The sequence below is a fragment of the Octodon degus genome, unplaced genomic scaffold, assembly GCF_000260255.1.
Source record: "Octodon degus isolate 3935 unplaced genomic scaffold, OctDeg1.0 scaffold00201, whole genome shotgun sequence".
Classification (NCBI taxonomy): Eukaryota; Metazoa; Chordata; class Mammalia; order Rodentia; family Octodontidae; genus Octodon; species Octodon degus.
The window spans coordinates 1,501,055-1,523,257 of record NW_004524777.1 but is presented as its reverse complement, the minus strand read 5'-3'; the positions used below and the strand labels follow the sequence as shown (position 1 = coordinate 1,523,257).

The window sequence follows — 22,203 nt, the reverse complement described above, 5'->3', positions numbered from 1 at the left end:
ATAACAGGTTAGAAATAGGTGGGTTCCTACCATAGGTTATGAACAGACTACTTCTAGCTGCTGGGCAAACATGAATTGTAGGCTAAATACAATTAAGGAGCCAGGTCCTCTCCTCACTTAGTCACTTACAAAATGTTACTTCGTTGGAATTCTGCAATAGTCTAGGGTCAGGTCTCAAGTGAGGAAGATGAAAGTACCTCTTCCCTCTGGGTTATTTATTTAGGAGCTATTAATGCAAAGAGAGGTTCCATGAAGGCAGCAGCAGGGGAGAGCAGGTGCAGAAAGTGATGGTCTGCTGATCAGTGAAAACACTTTCTTTCTAAGGCTGAGGCCAGGAAATCTTTGCTGAAGAACAATCTTGTATTCATCGCAGAAAACAAGCTAGGGACTCAGTTGGAATTTCTCCACGTTTAAGCTCTTTAATAAGAACATGTTTTACCTCTATAGGCAGCAAAGTGGAAAATGAGCAGGAAGAAAATTATTTTTTTCAAATCATTAATTTATCTTCATTCCTAGGACCCACTGAGTACCAAACACCAGATGGGACCACTTCGATTACTTATATTGCCTGTACAATCAAGGGAAAACCAGGTGACCAGCAAGTATGAAAATTTACTTCTTTAGCTCATAGTTTCTATGAGAGGGCTCTGCCAAAGACACTGTTCCTGACAGGAGTCCTGGGCACTAGAAGGTACATATTTCTCTCTGAGAGAAAATGAAGAAAGGAAAACAGAACTGAATGTACAAGAGCCTTTACCTTCAGCAGCTCTCTTGAAGAAGACCTTGCAGCTGCCACAAGTGAGAGCTCCATAGTGACACCCAGAAGCTTCATCGCCACAGATCAGGCAGGTCTTTTGCGGAGGAAAGTAATAGTCAATGGGCAAAACGTGGTCCCTGGCGTTCTCCAAACTGGAAAGACAAACAGAAAAGAAAGCAGCACACATTAATGGGTGGCAAAAACAGGAGAGCAAAATTGTAAGGTCCTTAGGATCAAATTGTATGGATAAATTGTTTTAAGTCATTTCTGAAATGGATCAAGCTGAATTTTCCTGGGACTTCTCCTAAACATGATTTTTTTAAGATTTCCTGTAGCATGAACTGAGGGTTTTGCACCCTGATAAAGGATCAGGACAATTCTCTGGGATTAGCCAATCTCATGGATTTTATCTATGTAAGGGAAAAATGAAGGCAAGAAATATGTGGTTAAGCTATGTAATTCAAGGTGGTGGTCAGGCATCATTTACAAAGTAATAAAAGATTACCTTATGACCTAACCTCATCCAAAGGAAGACTTGTGACAAAACTGACAAATATCAAAATGGTTTTGTCTTTTTCTTTAGTTCCTTGAGCCTCAAATCTCATCTGTATAATACAGATAATATTACCCATCCTTCTGAGTTGCTACAGTGACAATATAAATGAAATAGTAGCTTTTGGGATGAATACGTAATAAAAGTGTCATAATTATTACAGAAGTATTATACCACTCTTCATTGTATTTTTCTCAATTTCATTTTCCTTAGACATCTTTCTAGATCATGTGGGCATGACCTTGCCCACATTTTATAAAGTAGAAGAATCCCCGTCAGATGCTTTTGTTTAGAAATGATACACAGTGATGTGAGAAATCTTTTGGGCTGCTATCAAAACATTTGGTCATTTTAAAGCTCTGGGGTTCCTGGGGCAAGCATGGTGCACCAGAAGGCATCTAGTATCACTGCTTATCTCCAAGAAGGTGTGTGCCTAAATTCTTCAAGTTGGTAATGAATAGAAGAGGGAAGAAAGCAATCTTAAAACCTTCACAGTATAGTGATTCTTAACTTCCCATACTAATTAAATTAAGTTTAAAGAAATTGCACATAAGTCTTACTAACCAAAGTTGAACTTTTGTCTTTCTTGTTTCCTATGTCCAGCTATATCTAAAATTCAATTGACCTTGTGGGTTAATCTTTCTCAGATGGATGACAAATGGCAACAATATCATCCAGAGGAATGAAAATTTATATTGCATGAATACATCTTACTTACAAACAAAAGGAAGGAAAATAAGTGCTAATGGGAGCTTGTCTGATGTGCTGTATGACTTCACAACAACTTGGTGAGCTTGTTTTCTTATTAGTATATCCATTTGGACAGATGAAGAAGTAAAACTCTGAGGGTACAAGCCCAGGCAATTTGATACCAAGCCCAGGACTATTTGCCTCCAAGTTGAACAGTTTCTTTTACCCAATTGTCTTCTCATTACTCATCTTTACTATCTAACATTGGCTCTTTGGTTATCATGTTCAACACAGTCATCAGAATCCAGCAAAAGCATCAAAGGTCATCCTCCCCTTAACTGCAAGTGAGCAAATCGGATAGGGCAACAGCAAAGAAAAGTTTCCCTCAGGTTACATACTATAAGGATCTCATCTCCAAGACACAAATATCAGCCTTTATTCAAGTTCCAAGTACAACAGAAAATGCTCAAAATTTTATGTTGATATGCAAACCCAGCCAATGAGTATAGTGGCCTAGTTTCTCTCCTCTCAAGCCTTTTCCTTTCTGCTCTAACATGAAAGCCATCAGGAGATTGTCCACCAAATCAAGGTTAGCAGGGCCATATATTCAAAAGGAACTCACTTCCAATATGCAAGTCAGCCAAATGCAAAGAAAGTTATTCTCTTGACTAAAGTGTCATTTTCTAGGGTGAAGATTGTGTCATCATCCTCAGTCCTAAAACAATTAGTATAATTTTTAACAATTTCTTCTTCTCTCCACTTTCTTAACTTCTATAACTAATCAAACAATTCAAATAAAATCAGGAAGACATGTGGCACTCCACATGCCAGGTCATGTTTTTAAAACATCATCTCATTTAATATTCCAATAATCATCCATATAGCTCTGTATTATCTTACATTGCAAAAGAGGGAAATGATGCTCAGAGTAATTAAGTACATTTGCCTAAAATATATGTCTAGTAATGGCAATAAAGGATTTTATCCTAAGTAAGTCTGACTTCAAAGTGCAGATTATTAACTACTGATAAACCATGTTCTGAGATCAAAGATTGAAATTTAGGTAGATGAGTTCAACTCAACTCTTAGCACTTAGGCCTATGAATGAGGTCTAGATCAAATTCTAATGATATAGTGGTGCTCAAGATGGTTCTTGCCCCTCCACAACTCATCATCAAGTAGAAAAGAAAGACAGGAAGCCAAAAAGAGTAAAGTAACATAGTAAATGATACACTACAGCAGAGGGTGGAGTGCCAAGATGCAAAAGCACCTCAAAGAACTAGTTTTGAAAAGTCTAAAGGTATAAATGCATAAATTAGATGATGACATCAATAGTAATTATAAATGATTATAAAATAAATATCAGACAACTAAAATGGAAACACGCTGAGTGCAAATAGGATGTCTTGTTGCAAAGATCCTTTAAGAAGTAGAAATGAGGAATTGCTATTCAGTAGGTACAGTTTCATTGGAGGAAGATAAATGAGTTGTAGAGCTCTGCTGTGCAAACTCTACCTATATTTCAAAATATAGGACTTCCAATTAAATTTTTTCATGAGGTTAAACTTCATGTTTTTACTATTAGAACACTTAGAAATATATATTTTATAAATACTGAAATTAAAATACAGTTAAAATATTAAATAAATTTACAATCAAGACTAAAATAATCAACATTTTATTATATTTGAGTTCAGTAAAGTACACAGTGTACAATAATCACTATTCAGAAGAAATAAATGGAGAACTAATAAAGAGGATTTTACAATGTGGAATTTTACTAACTATAACTCACATTGACTAGAGTCCTGAGATAACTTTTGATCAGTTCCTCTCTGTCTCTGTCTCTGTCTCTGTCTCTGTCTCTGTCTCTGTCTCTATCTCTGTCTCTGTCTAAGTATTTTGAACAGCACTCACACTCACCCTGGTTTAGTGTGGGCAAAAGGTACACTGTAGTTCTGACTTATGAGCTAAACTTTGGAAGTTGGAAATGAAAACTACAGCTTCAGTCTGTCTTCTGGGTTTATATCTCACAAAAAGTCATGCAAGTACATATCAGGAGGCACATGCAGGAATGCTCACAGTAGTTACATTTATAAAAGTAGAAATGGTAAACTTCTACTGACAGAAGAAAAGATAAAAATATATAGTATGTTCATTCAATAAAACACAACTCAATAATGACCAGGAACAGGGTAATGCTATATATAGGTTTACCTAACATATTAATGTTGTACACCACACTTAACTCACAAAAGGATACATATAATTATATTACATGAAGTTCAGTAGTGAGCAGAAACAAATGTTATTTAACAACACATATATGAGCAAATTTATCAAAACCCAAGGAAATAATAAACACAAGTGCAGAATAATTTAGTTCAGAAGGGAGGCTCACTTCGACAAAAGAATACAAATAGATTTATGCATTCATTTAAAAAAGTATTAAGGTAATACTGCATATCAGGTACCATTCTAGGTAATAAAGGATACAATAGTGAACAAAATGGACAAAAATTTCATGTCCTTATAGAGCTTACATTCTACTAGGCCTGATGTGATGTTGGGATTAGCATTGTCTGTTCATTAATTAGGGCTCTGGAATGTTCATTTAATTGTTATGCTGTATAATCTCATTACATGTTTTTTGTACTCTTTGTATGAGTATAGCAGCACATAATAAAAGAGTTAAAACAAAAATCTCAGAACTTTTGAATATCTCCCCAAAAAATGTCAACTGAAAGCACATCAGCAGAGGTTTTGAGAACAAGACCAGAATTTGCATACAACAGTGTGTTTCTTCTTGCTTCTCTGGGTTACATGGTCACTTACCATCCAGAAACAGGGTATTTGGTTTTGTGAGCCTGAAGCTATTACTGCATCACAGAATTGAAGAATCCTGAATTTGCTATTCTCTAAAAGTTGCACAACTAATTAAGTAAAAGTGGATTAAGGCTTTCTTCCTGCAAATGAATGATCAACCATAGGGATCATTGTCTGTAATGAACAGGCAATGCTAATCCCAACATCACATCAGGCCTAGTAGAATGTAAGCTCTATAAGGACATGCATTTTTTTGTCCACTTTGTTCACTACTGTATCCTTTAGTACCTAGAATGGTACCTGATATGCAGTATTACCTTAATACTTTTTAAAAATGAATGCATAAATCTATTTGTATCCTTTTGTCGGAGTGAGCCTCCCTTATGAACTAAATTATTCATAGGGAGGTTGCACTTAGGAACCCTCAATATTCACTCTTCAGTCTCTGTTTCTTCTCTTTATTTCTTTTCTGTCCTCTTACCCCACTCCCCACTCTTTCTTCCAAGAAGAACTTAGGGATACTTTAAAAAGAATGACTCATTTGAGCAAGTTTGCCAATGATTGTGGAACTAGAATAAAATGGAAAAGTCATAAAGCAATTTTTCTTGTTTGGAAGTGGAATGTCAACTGAACAGGGCTTTAGAACCAACTAGACTTGAGCTGGAATCCTGCCTCCATTACTGAATTTTGGGCAAAATCATTAAGGCTCTCTGAGTTCTACTAACTGTGAGTTCCACTGACTGTCAAAAGAGCTGGGTATTCTTTAACTTCTCTAGCTATCTGTGAAAATTACATTAACCAATGCAAATGAAGGACTCTCCTCTGTGCCTTCTGTATAGATGTACTGTAAAGCTTGCCTGTATTCAGCTTTGTCTTGTCATTAAAAATATGCATCTGATTTCCTAAAAACTAAAAGAGAACATTTTCTTGTCTATGCACATATTTTAGAGAAAGGAAAATACATGGGGAGAGAAGGGGCAAGACTGATTTTCACTACCCCAGAAAAGAATCCTATACCCATAAGAAGCCATTCCCCACTATCCGCCCCCTCAGACCCATAAGTAGGCATTCCCCATGACCTCCTCCCCTCAGAACCCCCAAACATTACTTTCTTTTATGCCTTTAAAGATTTTGCTTTTATGAACAGTTAATATGAATACAATCATGCACTATGTGTTCTTTTTGGACTTTCCTCTTTCATTTACCATCATGTTTCCAACAACCATCCACAGTGTAGCATGTATCAGTACATCATTTCTTGTTGTCAGATTATAGTGTAATACATGGACATATGTACTGTATTTTGCACTTATATTTATCAGTTGGTGGACATTTGAATTTCCTCTACTCTGCCTCTTCTGAATAACACTGCAATGAACATTTGTGTGTGTGTGTGTGTGTGTGTGTGTGTGTGTGTGTGTGTGTGTTTTCTTTTCTTTCAAGTATGTATCTTGGACTGGAACTTCTAGATCAAATTAACATTTTAAGAAACTTTCAAGCTGTTTCCTAGAGTGGCTATACCACTTTTCATTTTTTTTTTACCAGTAATTTATAAGGGTTCTAATATGTCTAGATAAAAACTAGCATTTATTATTTTTCTTTTTTAATTAATTTCATTGAGAAACAAATAGCAATGAGACAGTTTATTTTTCTGTTTTTACTATAGCCATCCATTTGGAGATGAGGTGGTATCTCTATATTTGGTCATGATTTGCATTTCTCCAATGTTTAATGGGATGGACCATTTTTCCTTTGTGTATCTGATATGTGGAAATGTCTGTGCAATTCTTTGGGTTATATTTCTTTTGTCATTGAGTTGTAAGATGCCTTATGTATTTTGTATTGAATACCCTTATCAGAATATGATGTACAAGTACTTAATTTGTTTTGCATTGTCTCTTTTTTATTGATGTCATTTGCATCACAAACTACCAAACGGGATCAATTTTAATTTATCAATTTTTTCTTTTGTTGTTTGTGTTTTTGGTATTATACTCAGAAACCATTGACTGTCATGAAGATACATTCCTGCATGTCCTTTTCCTCTACCCTCAATGTGGTCTGAGGAGATTTATTGTAATACAGTGGAGCTGTTACAAAGATCCACTTTACTTTTGAGGCATATAAGGTTCAGAGTCAAATATTTTTTTTTTTGGTAAGTAATGGCACAAAAAAAACAAAGGCTTTTAGAGTCAGAATTCCAAGTTTCAATCCAACTGTTATTGATCACTAACCCTGTAATGTTGGATTCAGTATGAATTTAACTTTCCTGCCCATCAGTTTCCTTAACCATCAAATGAGGAGGAAAATATCATTCTCAGCTTGAAAAGGTGGCATGAAAAATGTTCAGACAATACATGAGAAAGGGCCTGGCACACTCAAAATGTAAATTTTCCTAATTCCTCCATCCCATTCCAACTTCCTCTTAAATCAGAGCCCAGGACATATGAGCTCCAGTTCAGTGACCTCTGAGGTCATAATGCTATCTCCTGTGTCAGACACTATTGGATAAATTAGGAAAGCAGCAGTCATGACATCCTCCCTTACCCCAGACTTGTGAATACACTGGAAAACCCACTGATCTTGAAGTCCTTCTGGAACTTTCAAAAAAGGAAAAACACAAAAAATGTAGCTTAAAAAATGTGAAAGATGTTCAGTCAGGTGTCTGGGGACTTTGGAAACCTAAAGAAGGAAGATAGTATCATGCCACCAGACACAATTTTGGTAAAAAAAGTTAATGAGATTCCACACTGAGTCTACAGCAAGAAGCCAAGGTTGGACATTTTGCATTAGACCAGAGAACTTACAAGGGTAGAAAAGCAGCCTCTTTGACATAATTGACAGCAGACCTTATGTTGATCTCTTACATGATGTACAGTGATGCCAAACCTAAGACAAACTAGGCCAGATATTAGCTTGACACTTGGGAAAAGTACCCAGTTCTCCAATACAAGAGATTAATTATGATGGTGGATAGGTAATTTATTAACTGAAATTAAAAATCCTTAACCCATGGTAATTCAGTATATGTCCCAACATATAGCAAAATATAAGAGTAGCATTTATAGATGCCCCAGATAAAATACTACACTTGATATAGTTTAAGTTCATTTATCTTTTACAACAAATGAAAGAAGTATGTGTCATTATTTCCATTTCACAGGACAGCCCTGAGGTCCACAAATCTAAAACATTCTGTTATAGATCCATAGAGAGTAAGTAATGACCTCAGGATTTGAAATGCAATCTCTGATGCTATGATTCACTATCAGATTATTAAATTAACTATGTGATTAACTATGAAACTATCCATAGCATACAAGGGATGACAATACCCAGTGACTAAACCCAGAAAACTTGAGTAACTCTGAATTCAATGTAATAATCTTTCTCCATGCAGCCACCTACTACCACAGTCCAATCAGTCCATCTGCGGCTAATATCAGTTAAATTTACTGCATAGACTGTCTCCTCACAGACTTGCCTTCAAGTTGCCATAACTGTTTTGTTCAAGCCCCTTTTTGGTTCCTTTTCAAGGCCTTTTGGTTTCTATCTAATCCTCACTTAGAACCTTAGAGGAATCCTACCAAAAGCACTTACCTTATAACTCCTCTCCATAAAATCTCTGAATAACTTTCTACGGTTTATCACTGTGGTTCTAAAGAGTCACAAGAGGATTGAAAAGCAATACACAGCTCTGATATCACCTCTGCTCTTCTAAGTTTGAAGTTATGTTACAGGTCTGACCTCATTTGTTAAACGAGCAAGTGAAAATGACCTGGCATGCAAGAACCGAATGCAGAGTACTATCTTGACATTTATGGCTTATTTCTAGATTCTTATCTCACCCCTACAACATTTTCAATGTGATCTTTTATGTGTACTACCCTTTTGAAGTTCCTCATGGTAACCCTATTGTTTCAAGCCTCTGTGTTCTTATTTACAGTGCCACATCCTTCAATTTGAATGACTTTACCCTACCCTCTACCATCTACCTCTGTTGCTACTTCATTTCATAATTCAGAACTCAATCCATGATGCTGCCATCTATTCCATGAAACTTTTCCTTACTCTGTATGTACTGTATAAAATATGATTATGCCCCACTTATAGTCAGTCCTCTTTTTAAAATAATCTTTTTAAGGAATATTTATTTATTTATTTATTTGGTACATGGTCTCACTATGCAGTTCAGACTAGTAATGATCCCTCTGTCTCAGCCTTTCCAGTGCTTGGATTATAGGCATACACCACCACACCTGGTTTAGGTGCCTGGCAGTGTGTGCCTGTGTTCTGGGGCTGGTTTGGCATGTGGTGCTGGAGATTCAAGCCAGGTCCTTGTGCTTGGGCATGGTGGCGCACGCCTGTAATCCCAGTGCTTGGAAGTCTTAAAAACAGGAAGGATCACTATGAGTATGATCTGTGTAGTGAGACCATGTAGACTTTGTACTAAATACATAAAAAATAAAAGTACTTATCGTCCTTTGTATCACAAATAATTCATTGATGTGTCTGCTTCCCATCTACCATGTGGCCTTAACTAATGGAATGTCTGATATCCAGCTCAGTTCTTCCTTCTCAACACTTCTTTCTCTTTCTTTGCTCCTTTCCTCACTCTCAAGCCTCAAAACAGTTTGAAAATGGAAGATGTCCTCTTTTTTTTTCTTAAAATACCAAAAATTTCACAATATCCAGTTGATCTTAATACAACTCACGTCTTGACCATGAAGTTTATCCTCATACATGACATGAATCTTTCAGAGTATTTTCTCTGTCCTTGGCATAAGTGGAGAATGACCACGTCCCACACTTCTATCTTCCCTTTCTTCTAATATTGCAAACACTGAAGTGGACACAATGTAATATTCAATAAAACCTGAGAAAGAAAATATGTCATACCTGGCATCTATTTGAACCAGGTAAAAAGGAAATGGTATGGGGCTAGTGGAACTGTCACTGTTATTGAGCAGAAAAAATTGTTCTGCTTGATGAACAAGGTCTTTCCATGCTACAAAATAATCATGTGACCTCTGAAATGTGCCTTACTATTTTCTCTTTCTTAGTTTGATGAAGAGAAAAAAGGTTTCTAGACAGAGCCTGCTTTTCCTTATTCCTGGTCAGTACCTAGTATTCTGCTCTGTTTTGCTCTGGAATCTACCTTAGTATATTAAACTGGGTGCTGAAAGTCTGGAAAACCTTTAAACCCTACACTAACTCACTGTATAACCAACCTTATGCCAGTCACCTTACATCATGACTTTTAGTTTTCTTAACTTCCAAAAAAATTTTACAGCACATAACGTACATCCACATACATTTGTCCCATGGGATATGCACAGCTGTTCTGTGAGGCAAAGAAATGAGTTGCAAGAATCTCAAGGAGGCTAAATAACCTCTCTAGAGTGAAGTAGTTAGGAAGAAGCAGGGCTGCAATTTGAACTCTTCCTAATAGGCCAAGCTGCTGATAACTAAGACAAAGGGGATGAGTCGAGGCTCTATAACAAGTTTAATTTCATAATAACACATACAAAATTTTATAAGTTTAAAAGTACCTGCACATTCATTATCATTCATTCTGTCAATAAAAATGTATTTGTTACTTATCATAAGCCAGTGCCCTTAGACTAGTAATATAATGACAAGTCAGTTAAAGTGCCTAACAAAACTTTCTATTTAAGGGAGTGGTACATGAAACAAACATAGAAAGTGTCAAAAATGACTTTGAGTACTGCTAAATATAATAGTGTCAAGGAATACAGAGTGACATCTTAATAAATAATCTCAACAGTCCTTCCCTGTTGAGATTTTAATTAATCCCATTTCCAGAGAAGTAAAACAGGAGAGAGGAGAGAGAGAGAGAGAGAGAGAGAGAGAGAGACAGACAGACAGACAGACAGACAGACAGACAGACAGACAGAGGTGTTAACTAACTGGACAATGATAAATAGATTTGGATTTGATGCCACAACTTCTGACTATATATTCCATGAATGATCGAATGACTAACTTGTGGGCACATGGTTCAAAATGCCTTATTTTTTGAAGGAGAATGAGATTTGAGTGAAATGTCATGTGATCAGAGGAACACTAGGCACTTAGCCTTCAAAACAGGACCAGGGTGTTTGCTGATCTAATTGTCTCTATTGTTATTTGTAAGAATCCATGACTTATTTTATTCATTGTCATATCAAATATATATACCATATGTCTTGGTCTCTAATTAGTGTTCATAAAATAGCTATTACATCTGTGAATGAATAAATGCACCAATTTGAGGACAAACTAATACAATTTGCAAGACAGTGGGTTGGTGTGTTTCTGGCAAAGGGAACTAAGACACTTTAGCTTCCCCACTCCACTCCCAAATTTTCAAATGCTTTCTAATGGAAACAAAACAGGTATGGAAAATAATAGGAGGGATGTGGCAGCACAGTGGGGGTGGGAGACGTGGGGAGATGTGGAACATTATCATATAAAAAATAAAACTAGGACAGCTGAAAAGGAACCCTTCCCTAGACAGTTAGCAAATGGCTGTGATGTACTTTGCTTACACTGTTTTAGTCAGGGAAAGTGATATTTTGTACCCTGCATTTCTTAGACAATGAAGAAATAATAGATCCTATGTGTGGCAATTCTTCCCTTATGCATGATTTGGAAGCTGAAAAGGCTAGAGTCGTTTGGATATACTTCTTAGAGCTAGGCAATGCTGGGCTGCTTGAGGCTTTCTACTTTAACTTACTTAAATGTTCTATAACATCTTGTTTAGATGCTTCTGTTCTACATATATTTAAAACAGAGCAGTTTCTGAACAACTATAACTAAGTTGAATATAGATAGAAAATTATTCATAGAAAAGAAGAAAGATAATATTTACTTACTTCTTTTATCAAGCATCATTAGTATAATTATCTACAGTCATACTAACTGAGCAATAACAGATTTTATCTTATATAATGTGGATAGTCACAATATCTACCTATCAGATTGTTATGTGGGATAAAGTCAGGTGATTCATGTCAGGTGTGCAGCACAGTGCCTGATATGTACTTTATAGGAATTACATAATAATATAGCTGTTGCCACTACCACTACTACCATTTTTACCATAATCTATGTACAATTATATTTTGGGTCTTTCATAGCAATTATTATATATAGACTCTCCACAATACTGCTTGATACAGACTATCATCTCCACTTGATAGAAGAAGAAACTGAGGCATAAGGAAATGTGGTACCTTTCCTAAATTTCTGCAACTAAGAGGAAGGACACAATAAGAATGAAAATCTAGGTCCAATTGACTAGTCCTTCACTGTATCATGCTGAGCAAAACAAAATCTCACAACTAACAACTAGCTATAGATGCTCAGAAATCATGACAAACACTACTCATTCTATCTACACACCTATGTTAAGCTGGAGGTGGTGGCCAAAGCTGAAAGAAAAGAAGCTGTTTGAGACCAGGCATGTTGGAGTACATTTGTAAAGTCAGCGCTCTGGGAGGTTGAGGCACGAAAAGAATGAGTTTGATCCCAGTTTGAGTAATTTAGACTTTCTCTGAAAAATTAAAAAAAAAAAGGTCTAGAGATGTAGCTCATCATGAAAGTCGTGGATTCATTCCCCACTGGCATTACAAAAAAAATTATTGCTTAGTATTTCAAAAGCAAAAAAGCATGCTTCTATAAAACTATAAATCGAAATTGAAAGTTTTAGGATAAGCTATGCTAAAAGTCATTTATGCTAATCAAAGTGGCATACTTTATCTAATATGTCCCTCTACCCTTCTACCCCATGCAACTAGGCTTTTTATGTATTTGCATAGATAAATTTGTCATATTCTTTGCTACAGCTCAATGTCTTTACCAAAGTTTCACACTCATTGCAAAAGTGGCAACTGAATTCTTCTATGTCCTAGCCACAGATCTTATTTCTTAATAAAATGAAAGACTATAAGGTTATTAAAATGAAAATTGGAAGAAATTCACAAGTGAAAATAATACAGAGTAATAAAAATGTAGATGAACATAAGATAGTCCTTTAAACAATTTTATGTAAATAAAATTTATAAAAATAAAGTTTATCCATGTAGAGAACAGAATTTGATATCTTTTGAGATTTGAAGAAAAAATGATAAGAGTGGTGATCGTGAGCAAAATCAGCTTCTTCAGGACCTATAATCCAGATTATCCAGGATACCAGGGAGGGGAACCTGACTGCAAGCACAAGAATTTTAGGCCCCCAGGATTCTGAGTTCCAGGGAGAAATAATGGAATCAGCCAGTAGCACTAGCCCCAAGAAAAAATGGTGGTCATATAATCTGCATAAACAGTGTGGGATTTTACTTTAAAAGTAACCCCTTCTCCATAGCACACTAGAGTTAAAGAGAAATCCAATGCAGTGTTCACAATATTGCCAGAAAGTGTTTAATCCAGAGCCATATTGAGAAGGGGTTGAATAAAAATGAGCCACAGAACAACTACAAAACACTTTACTACAGGGTTTCTAGTACTGTCCTCAAAGTGGGAGAGAGAGATGGCCACAAAGACAGTTGTAAAGAGGATATGGGCTAGACTTAGAGCTCCCTCCCTGTGGAAGTTAAAGCTCAGGTTGGAAGGGACACAAGGTCCTGCGCTTCAAGGCTAGAAGCAAGGCATACATGTGTGGCACAGGGTGCTAGATCTGAAACTGCTGGCATTAAGTCCAATGCTGCATCTGATACCCCAACAAGATCTATACCCAGTACCGGCCACAGGCCTAATTGTTTTCCACATCTACCAAGATGAGCAAAGACACATCTCAGCTTAGGCAGTTGCTACATCCAGGGGTATAAGGACAGAGGAAACTCTGAGGAGTGGAGGAGCACCTGCAAATACATAGGCTGTAAAGCTAGGTGAAGAAAACCATCACTTGCTGAATTCCAAAGCTGTGAATCCTGGAAAGAAACTCATCCAAAAGTACAGAGGATTTTTGCTTTCATTTATCTCCATTTTCTTTTTTTTTCATTATTTTTAGGAGTTTTTTCCCTTTTGTTTTTCTTATTTTTCCCTTTTTCTTATTTTTTCTTTTTTATCATATTTTCTTTTTTTGTTACTTTTATCTAATTCTGATAATTTCCTGATAGCCTTAGAGATTTATTGTTTAACATTTTTTTGTCCTTCTCATCTTCTATTGCTTAATTTTTCAAATTTTTCTCCACTGATTCTTCTGTTCTCTGTGCCTATTTTAACTAGTATAACTATTACACTTTATTAACCAATTTTTTTCATTTATTTATTTATCTTTTTTAATTGTGTTTATTTTTTGCCATAACTTTATTGATAAACAAATAGCAATGAGACAGTTTCAAATCAAATAAGTAGGAGAGTTTCTTTAATTAACACACTGCATACATTCTTCTTAGTGGTTAATTGCTGTACAAGATGCAGACTTGATATCCTATTTACAAACACCATTAGAACAAATCATTCTATTCATTAAGAGAATGTAACTATACTTGTCCAATTGCTTAAATGAAAGATAACCTGAAGTGCACCTTAAATTTTTATAAGACAATATAACAGACAGTATAAAAATGACAATTTTATCAAATTTATTCAGCACAAGAATTCACTAGTTGAAATGCCCAAGCCATACTCAGAAAAGTCAGTACACAAATAAATGTGTTTCGTGCATGACACTTGGGGTAAAATGTAAGTGGTTAATCTATAGATAATTAACTTCATGTTATTACTGTTCAATTCTTTTCTGTTGTCAGTGGAGGTATAATTATTGCATTTAGTAGATACTTAATAGAGATTAATATTTGATTTCTCTTAGTGCTTATACTATAATTATAGATCTCTGTGGCTAAGGGTAGTATAATATACTAAAGGTAGTATATTACTGATTCTTATGCAATGTTCATATTCAGTTTGTTTTTCACTATTGCACATTTAAGTGCTATTGCCAGGATGGCATAGTTGTTGCTATTAATTGATTGTCTCTGTATGCCAATATTTGATTGCTTTTGTGTTGTGAAGAATACTGCAGTCCATTCCTAGAGAACTGGGTACTGGGCCAATTGCATTCTGTTCTTCCCTCTCTTGGGACAGAGGCAAAGGCCTAGGGCTTTCCATTACTGCAGTACATCATGGAAAATAAGTAGACCACTAATTTAAGAGATCTCCATATTACAATAAAATCTTCCACTGTAATTCACCCTCACACCTCAGTGCTGCGCAAAAATTAGCATTTGAGAAGATAAAGCAATAAAATGCCTCCCAAAACTCTCATCTCCTCTAAAAGTCTTCTTTGGGGCATTGAAGTGGAGCAAATAAAAATCTGTACACCTGAAATATTCAAAATGTTAAAAGAGGAGACTTAAAAACAGATCAATATGGTGTTCATTGAACTCAAAGGAAATATAGCTAACAGGATAAAAAGTTTTATATACAAAATGATCAGGGATTATACAGAAGGCCCTAATAAAAACTAGATAAACAAAAGAAATAGATCAAAACATGAACATTCAGCATAGAAAAGAATTAAGAGTCCATAAAATGGTATCAAAGAGTGATTCACGGGATTAAAAACTCTAAAGAAATCTGTGGCAGCAAAAAATGGCTAAGATGAGGACAGTGTCAGACAAGAAGACAGGGCTGATGCAAATGCAAATTACTCAGAGATGTCTCTCAAACAGCAAGAGAACATGAAAAATGCATCCATCAACTACTAGATATCACAAGGAAGACTCATCTAAGATTTATACAGTTTAGTAAAAAATCAAAAGATGGTAAAAATCAGATTGGCAAACCTATTCAGAGAAATAATAGCAGAAAATTTTCCAAGAATGCAAATGAATTTAACTTCCAGAGCTGTGATGAATATGGAACAATAAACAACACTAATTAGAAAATAACTTGTCTTGTATACAGTATAGTTAAAATTCCATAAATCCAACACAAGAAGAAAACCTTAAAAAGTGTTAGAGAAAAGGAACGAATTACTGATAAATGTAAATCCATAAGAATTAGAGCAAACTTCTCAACATAAACTGTAAAAGGAAGAAAACTTAAGAGTTAAGTGTCACAACCACTAAAAAAAACCCCAACTTCCAACCCAGAATATTATAACTTACAAAATCAACTTTAAAAATTGATGGAGAAAGAAAGTATTTCCATGACAAAGAACAACTTATGAAAGTCATGACCACCAAACCAACACTCAAAAATCTTCAAGGCTATCCAAGAAAGCAACATTGGAGTTAACAATGCAAAAAGTCTAATAGAATGAATTCACCAGTCATGGTGAGCAGTTAAGTGAGGGGTGGGGTGTTCCAACAATAAGAAAATAATTCAATGACAGGAGTAAGTCAGTACATTTTGGTAATAACTGTCATTATGGATAGTCTCAATGCCCCAATCAAAAGACACAGATTGAACAAAATGGATGAAGAAATAATGCTACATACAAGAAACACATTTACTTGTGACAGCATATTGAAGTCCCTCACTATAATTGTGTTGATGGTGATCTGACCTTCTATGTCCAGTAGTATTTGTTTTATAAAGTGTGTGTGTATTGGTATTAGGTGCATATGTGTTTGTAATTGTTATCTCTTCTTATGGAATTGTTCTCATAACCACTATGTAGTGACCTTCTTTGCCTCTTCTGATCAGTTTTTGCTTGAAGTCTACCTTGTCTTAAAATAGAATAGCTTTTCATGCTTATTTTTGGGGTTTCATTGGATGTCATGTTATTTACCATTATTTGATTTTTAGTCTATGAATTTTTTTCTAGAGTAAATGTGTAATGAGTAAATGTGTTTCCTCCAATGAGTCATGGAGGAACTCAAGGAAGAACTTACACAGTTCCTCGAATCAAATGATAGGGCCATAGAACATATCACAATTTGTGAGACACAATGAAAGCAGGACTAAGAGAGAAGTTTGTATCCATGAATGCCCACATCACAAAAACAGGAGTGAGCCCAAATTATTTATGCACTGCCTGGACAAGAATAAGTACAAATCAAAAGCAAGTACAAAGAATAGAATTATAAAGACCATAACAGAAATTTATGAAATTGAGACTAAAAAAGCAGAACAAAGAAACAAGTCAAGGACCTGAGTCTTTGAAAGAATAAAATAGACAAGTCTGTTTGTCAATTTTACTTAAAAAAGGAAAGAAAATGCTCAAATCAGTCAATGCAATTAGAAATGTAAAAGGTGAAATCACAGTGGAGACTATTAAAATCCAGAAGATTTTTAATAACTACTTTGAAAACAGGTCCTACAATAAAATAGAGAATTCAGAAAAAAAATAGAAAGACTACTATGAGTCATCACAACTGAACCAAGAATATAATCAAATTAAAGTAGTAATTTTAAAATAACCACCACTTAAGAAAAGTCTAGTAGTTTATGGATTTATTGGTGAATACAAAAAGAATTTCAGGGAAGAACTAACACCAATAATCCTCAAGCTTTTTCATGAAATTGAAAGAGACCTTGTGAACTCATACCTGATGAGGGTATGAGTTACTGTGATTCCAAAGACCAACAAGGTCACAAATGAAAAGGAAAACTAGCGGCCAATCCATTTAACATTCATGACAGCACCATCATTCATACACCTTGCTGTCAGGAGGCTCTAATTTGAATTCCATTGTCTGATGTTAAATAGCTAACTATAAATGATTCAAGCTGCTCAATAGTACAGTCTTGCATATACCACCAGCAATTCAAGCTGGCAGGAACATATTAATGAGCAGAGACATACAAATCCTCAACAAGATACTGGCAAACAGAATACAACAAATTATCGAATACATTAGACATCATGATTAAGTAGGCTTTATACCAGAGCTATAGAAATGCTCCAATATGCACAAATCAATACATTTCATGTATCACATAAACAAAATCAAGGACAAAAATCACAGGATCATCTCCACAGATGAACAAGCCTTTGGCAAAAATCCAACATTCACTCATGCTAAAAAAACAAACCTGTAATTGCTGTAGAAGAACAACATCACAATCCGATAAAATCTTTTATGACAAATCTACTGCTAATATTATATCTAATGGAAAAAAGCTGAAAGCTTTTCCTCTAAAAGAGGAACAAGAAGATGATGTTGCTATCAGCACTCATGTTCAATGTAGTTCTTCAAAAATTAGCCAGAACAATAAGGCAAGAGACAAAAATAAAAGTTATGTGTATTAGAAAGGAAAAAGTCAAATTACCAGCATTTGCATGTGACATCATTCTCTATGTAGAAATCTCAAAAATTCAACTAAAAGATTCCTAGAATTAATAAGCAAATTCAGTAGTGTAACAGGATACAAAGTCAATATACAAAAAACAATAGTATTCTTGTACACAAATAATAAACTCAAATCAATTAGGAAAACAATACCATTCACAGTATCATTACAAATTAAATATGCAGGAATTAACCTAATCAAAGAAGTAAAAAAAACCTCTACAACAATTATTACAATACAATGAAGAGGGAGATTGAAGAGGACATCATAAAATGGACAGATATTTCCTGTTTTTGGATATTATCAATATTACCAACATAGTGATACTTCTAAAACTGATATACAGATTTAACAAAATCCCAATCAAAATGCCAACATCAGGCTGGGGCGATATCTTGGCAGTCTAAGTGGCTGACTGGCAAGCACAAGGACCAGAGTTCAGTCCCCAGAACCACATGCAGTGCCTGCCCTGGAACCACTGCTCTGAAATTGGATGTTGTGGCACAAGCCTGTAATCCCAGCTTTGGAGAGACTGATACAGCAGGATCACTGAGTCCAAACTGCATAGTGAGACCTGTACCAAAGACATAAATTTTAAAAACATATACCAATAATCGTTCCTCACAGAATTACAAAAATCAGTCCTAAAATTCATATGAAACAGAAGAGATTCAGAATAGCAAAAAGAGCAAAGCAAAAGACATCACAATCCCTGATTTCAAATTATACAAAAGGAGACTTAGTGATAAAAACAGCATGGTACTAGCACAAAAACAGACATGTGGGTCAATGGAAAGGAATAGAGAACGCAGAAACACTTCTAGGCACATCCAGTTTTCTGAAATGACTACTATGAAAATCAGTATGGAAATTTCTCAAAAAAAACCCCTAAAAATAGAAGTTTCATTAAACCCAGCTATTCCACTTCTATGTGTGTTCCCCAAAGAGGTAAAGATATAATATTACAGTGATACATGCATACCCTTATTTATAACAGCACAATTCATAATACTTAAGTCTTGGAAGTGGCCTGTATGTCCATCAACAGATGAATGGATAAAGAAAATGTGGTGTTTATACACAGTGAAGTTCTACTCTGCCATAAAGAAGGGTAAATTTGAATCATACTTAGGAAAATGGATGCACCTTGAAACCATAAAACTATATTAAGTGAAATAATTCAAAGGCACAAGTTTACATACCACATGGTTCCTCTTATATGAGAAACTGAAAATAAAAATAAAGATCAAAATAAAAGATAGACAATAAAAAATAAGAAGATAGCATTTTGCAAAATAGAAGGGGAAAAAAGAGATGGATGGGGGCTGAAAGGGTAGGACAAGGGGATGAAATGGCAGTTATGATTTGCTATGTACACCTATCAACTCCTCTCGCTATATTTCTGTTTAGCAATATATATATACTGGAAAACTGTAGCAAAAATTATATAAACATTGAATTCAATGGGTTTTAGTGTATTTATTTATTTGCAGATTTTTACAAGTAAAACCACTACTAAATATATTCATACCATTAAAATAAAATTCTATAGCCTTAGTGCTCCCTCCCTATTCTTCCTTCCCTGCAGCCCCTGTGAATCTAATCCACTTTCTGTCCCTATGAATTGGTTCATTCTGGATATTCCACTCAAATGTAACGATATGATGTGTGACCATTAGTAATTTAGAGGCTTATTTTTTTCCTCATTGAGTGCGGGGTAGGTATTCAAAAGTTCTCCCTCTAGTTGATCTTCAGAAGGCACACTCCTCTATTCCACTAGAGACAATTGAGATTTTATTGTTGAGCTTGGCATGGTAGGAGTTTCTCTTAGATCACAGTATCATGTTATTAAAGAAATGTTTATCAGATACTGTCTTTTAGCTTTTTCTGCCTTAAGCCTTCTTTATTTTACGAATGGATCCATGCGTGGCCTAAGGAAAGCCTAAAGCCTGTCTCACATTCTGCTTAAATGGTGCCTGAATTGGATACAATCTAGTACATATGCATAACCTCCCACGTGTCTATCGATGAGCGTGATTTCATCAGAGCTCACCTTAATTGTCTTTCATGTTCTCTGCTTAACTGTCTTTCTCGGTTCTCTACTTAACTGTCTTTCTTGGTTCTCTGGTAATGTTCTGTTCATCTGCTGCTGTTCTTGCTATTACTAGTATCACAAAGTTGCCAGTGTATCTTGAATGGTTATCAAGATTTCCCGTTTTCAATAATGCTGGTAGTCATAAACTTCTTAATGCTCTTTTCCAAATAAAGTCAGTCAGCTCTTAGAATGTTTTCTTAGTGCACACAAGGCCCTGCTTTGAGACCCACAGATGAAGGGAAAAAAAGGAAAACAAAGTCAGTTACCTCAGGAAGAATTTTGATGTTCCCTATAATGATACCACCCCAACACACACACATCAGAACCCATGCTCACTGCAATGAAAATGAGGCCAAGGACAGTGACCTCCCAGTTTGATTTTTTCCATTATGGTGGCCTCAGCATATGTGAGTTGGGCAGTGACAGTGACAAACAGAGCAATGTTGTCTTACCAGCCCTGGAGCAAGGCCTTTATAAGTAGAAAGTGTGTGGAGGAAGGGATGCCTAGTCCAATCCTTTAAGCTAAAACTGCAAGAATATCTGCTAAAACTGTTACTAGAAAACAGGGTTAGGAGCATAAGAGACACTGATGATCTGCCCCTCTGGGAGCAGGGGTGAAAATTCTAGCTGCAAAGTAGGAATTGGGCTAACAGACAACCCTACCTTCTTTGTTATATCTGCCTGAAGAACAGCTTCCATTACATGAGGTGGGAATGAGCATAGGTCATGGTTTAAATTTCTTTGACTCTTATTGCTCTTACTGAGATTAAGTGGATTTTCTAGAATTAATGTGTCACTCTTTGCTGTATGCCCTCAGGACATTTTCTAGAGATTTGACATTGTTATCTTTTTATCATAGTTATCAGTTAGATTAGTTTCCAAGTAGCAAAGAATCTACCAATATCCTTGATGTACTTTTCCAGAAGTCTTATCCATAGGAGCACCTTTGCCTTAGAATGGAATGGTTGGAAAGACTTCACAGAATTAACAAAGATAATTTCTATTTACATTGAATTTGTTAGGCAGGCAGATAGACAAATAGTTGCCTCACACAATGAAATGGTATGTGCAAAAGGAAGCATAAATAAAGGTGGAAGATTCTGGATACATGTTAGAGATGAAGTAGTTACAAGAAAGTGGGCAAAGGAACTTGGACCTCATCTTATAGGTATGAGAAGTTATGAGAGGTGGTTAGAATTGGTAATCAACTGAGTACATCTGGATTTAAGACAGGTCATGCTGAGTAAGATCCTAAAAAGTTGCAAAGGAATTAGATTTAATCCCAGATTTCACTAAAGCAGGGAAAACAAGATGGGAATCCATTTAAAAGTAAACCTAGTGCTTTTCAGCTCTCTTACCTTTCAGATCAGAAATCTACTTAATTGTTAAGAGAAATATACATTTTCTATTTGTATCTAAACTAATTAAGAAGTCAAAAGATGGATATGATCCATGGGTAAGAGTATTTGTGAAATTGTTCAACTAAATATTGAAAATATATAGGTGATTTAACTATATATACTAATGTTAAGTAAAACTTAAACAAAAAAAATAAATCTTTGCTTTAAAGCCTGTGGCCTGGACTGTAGGTATGGCTCAGTGGTAAAGTGCTTACTTAGCATGCACTCTGAATTCAATCCCCAGGTCAAAAAATAAATAACATCAACTGTACAGTGTATGTACTGTTCTTTTCTTTGATCATTATTCCTTTTATTTCTCTCTTGTCTAATTGCTCTGGCTAATGCTTCCAGAACTATTCTGCATAGGAGTAGTGACAGTGAACACCATTGTCTTGTTGCTTATTTTAACATGAAGACTTCTAGTTTTTGTCCATTTAGTATGATGTTGGCTGTTGGTTTCTCATAGATGGCTTTTATCAGGTTGAGATATAGAGCATCTATTCCAGTTTTCTGCAGTTTTATTTTTTATTTATTTATTTATTTATTTATGAGAGAGAGAGAGAGAGAGAGAGAGAGAGAGAGAGAGAGAGGTGTGTGTGTGTGTGGCCAGCTCAGCCCACCAGGGGGCAGGGCT

General features: G+C 35.5%; 1 protein-coding gene across 2 annotated transcripts in view; it reads right to left on the bottom strand.

Moving 5' to 3' along the window:
• Ar (androgen receptor) overlaps window positions 1–22,203 on the bottom strand; it is a 254,666-nt gene that overhangs the window by 130,390 nt on the left and 102,073 nt on the right. For both annotated transcript variants that reach the window (XM_004644511.2, XM_023704705.1), the window contains exon 2: window positions 758–909. In XM_004644511.2, the coding sequence (XP_004644568.1) occupies window positions 758–909 (152 nt within the window). The remainder of the gene's footprint in view (window positions 1–757; window positions 910–22,203) is intronic.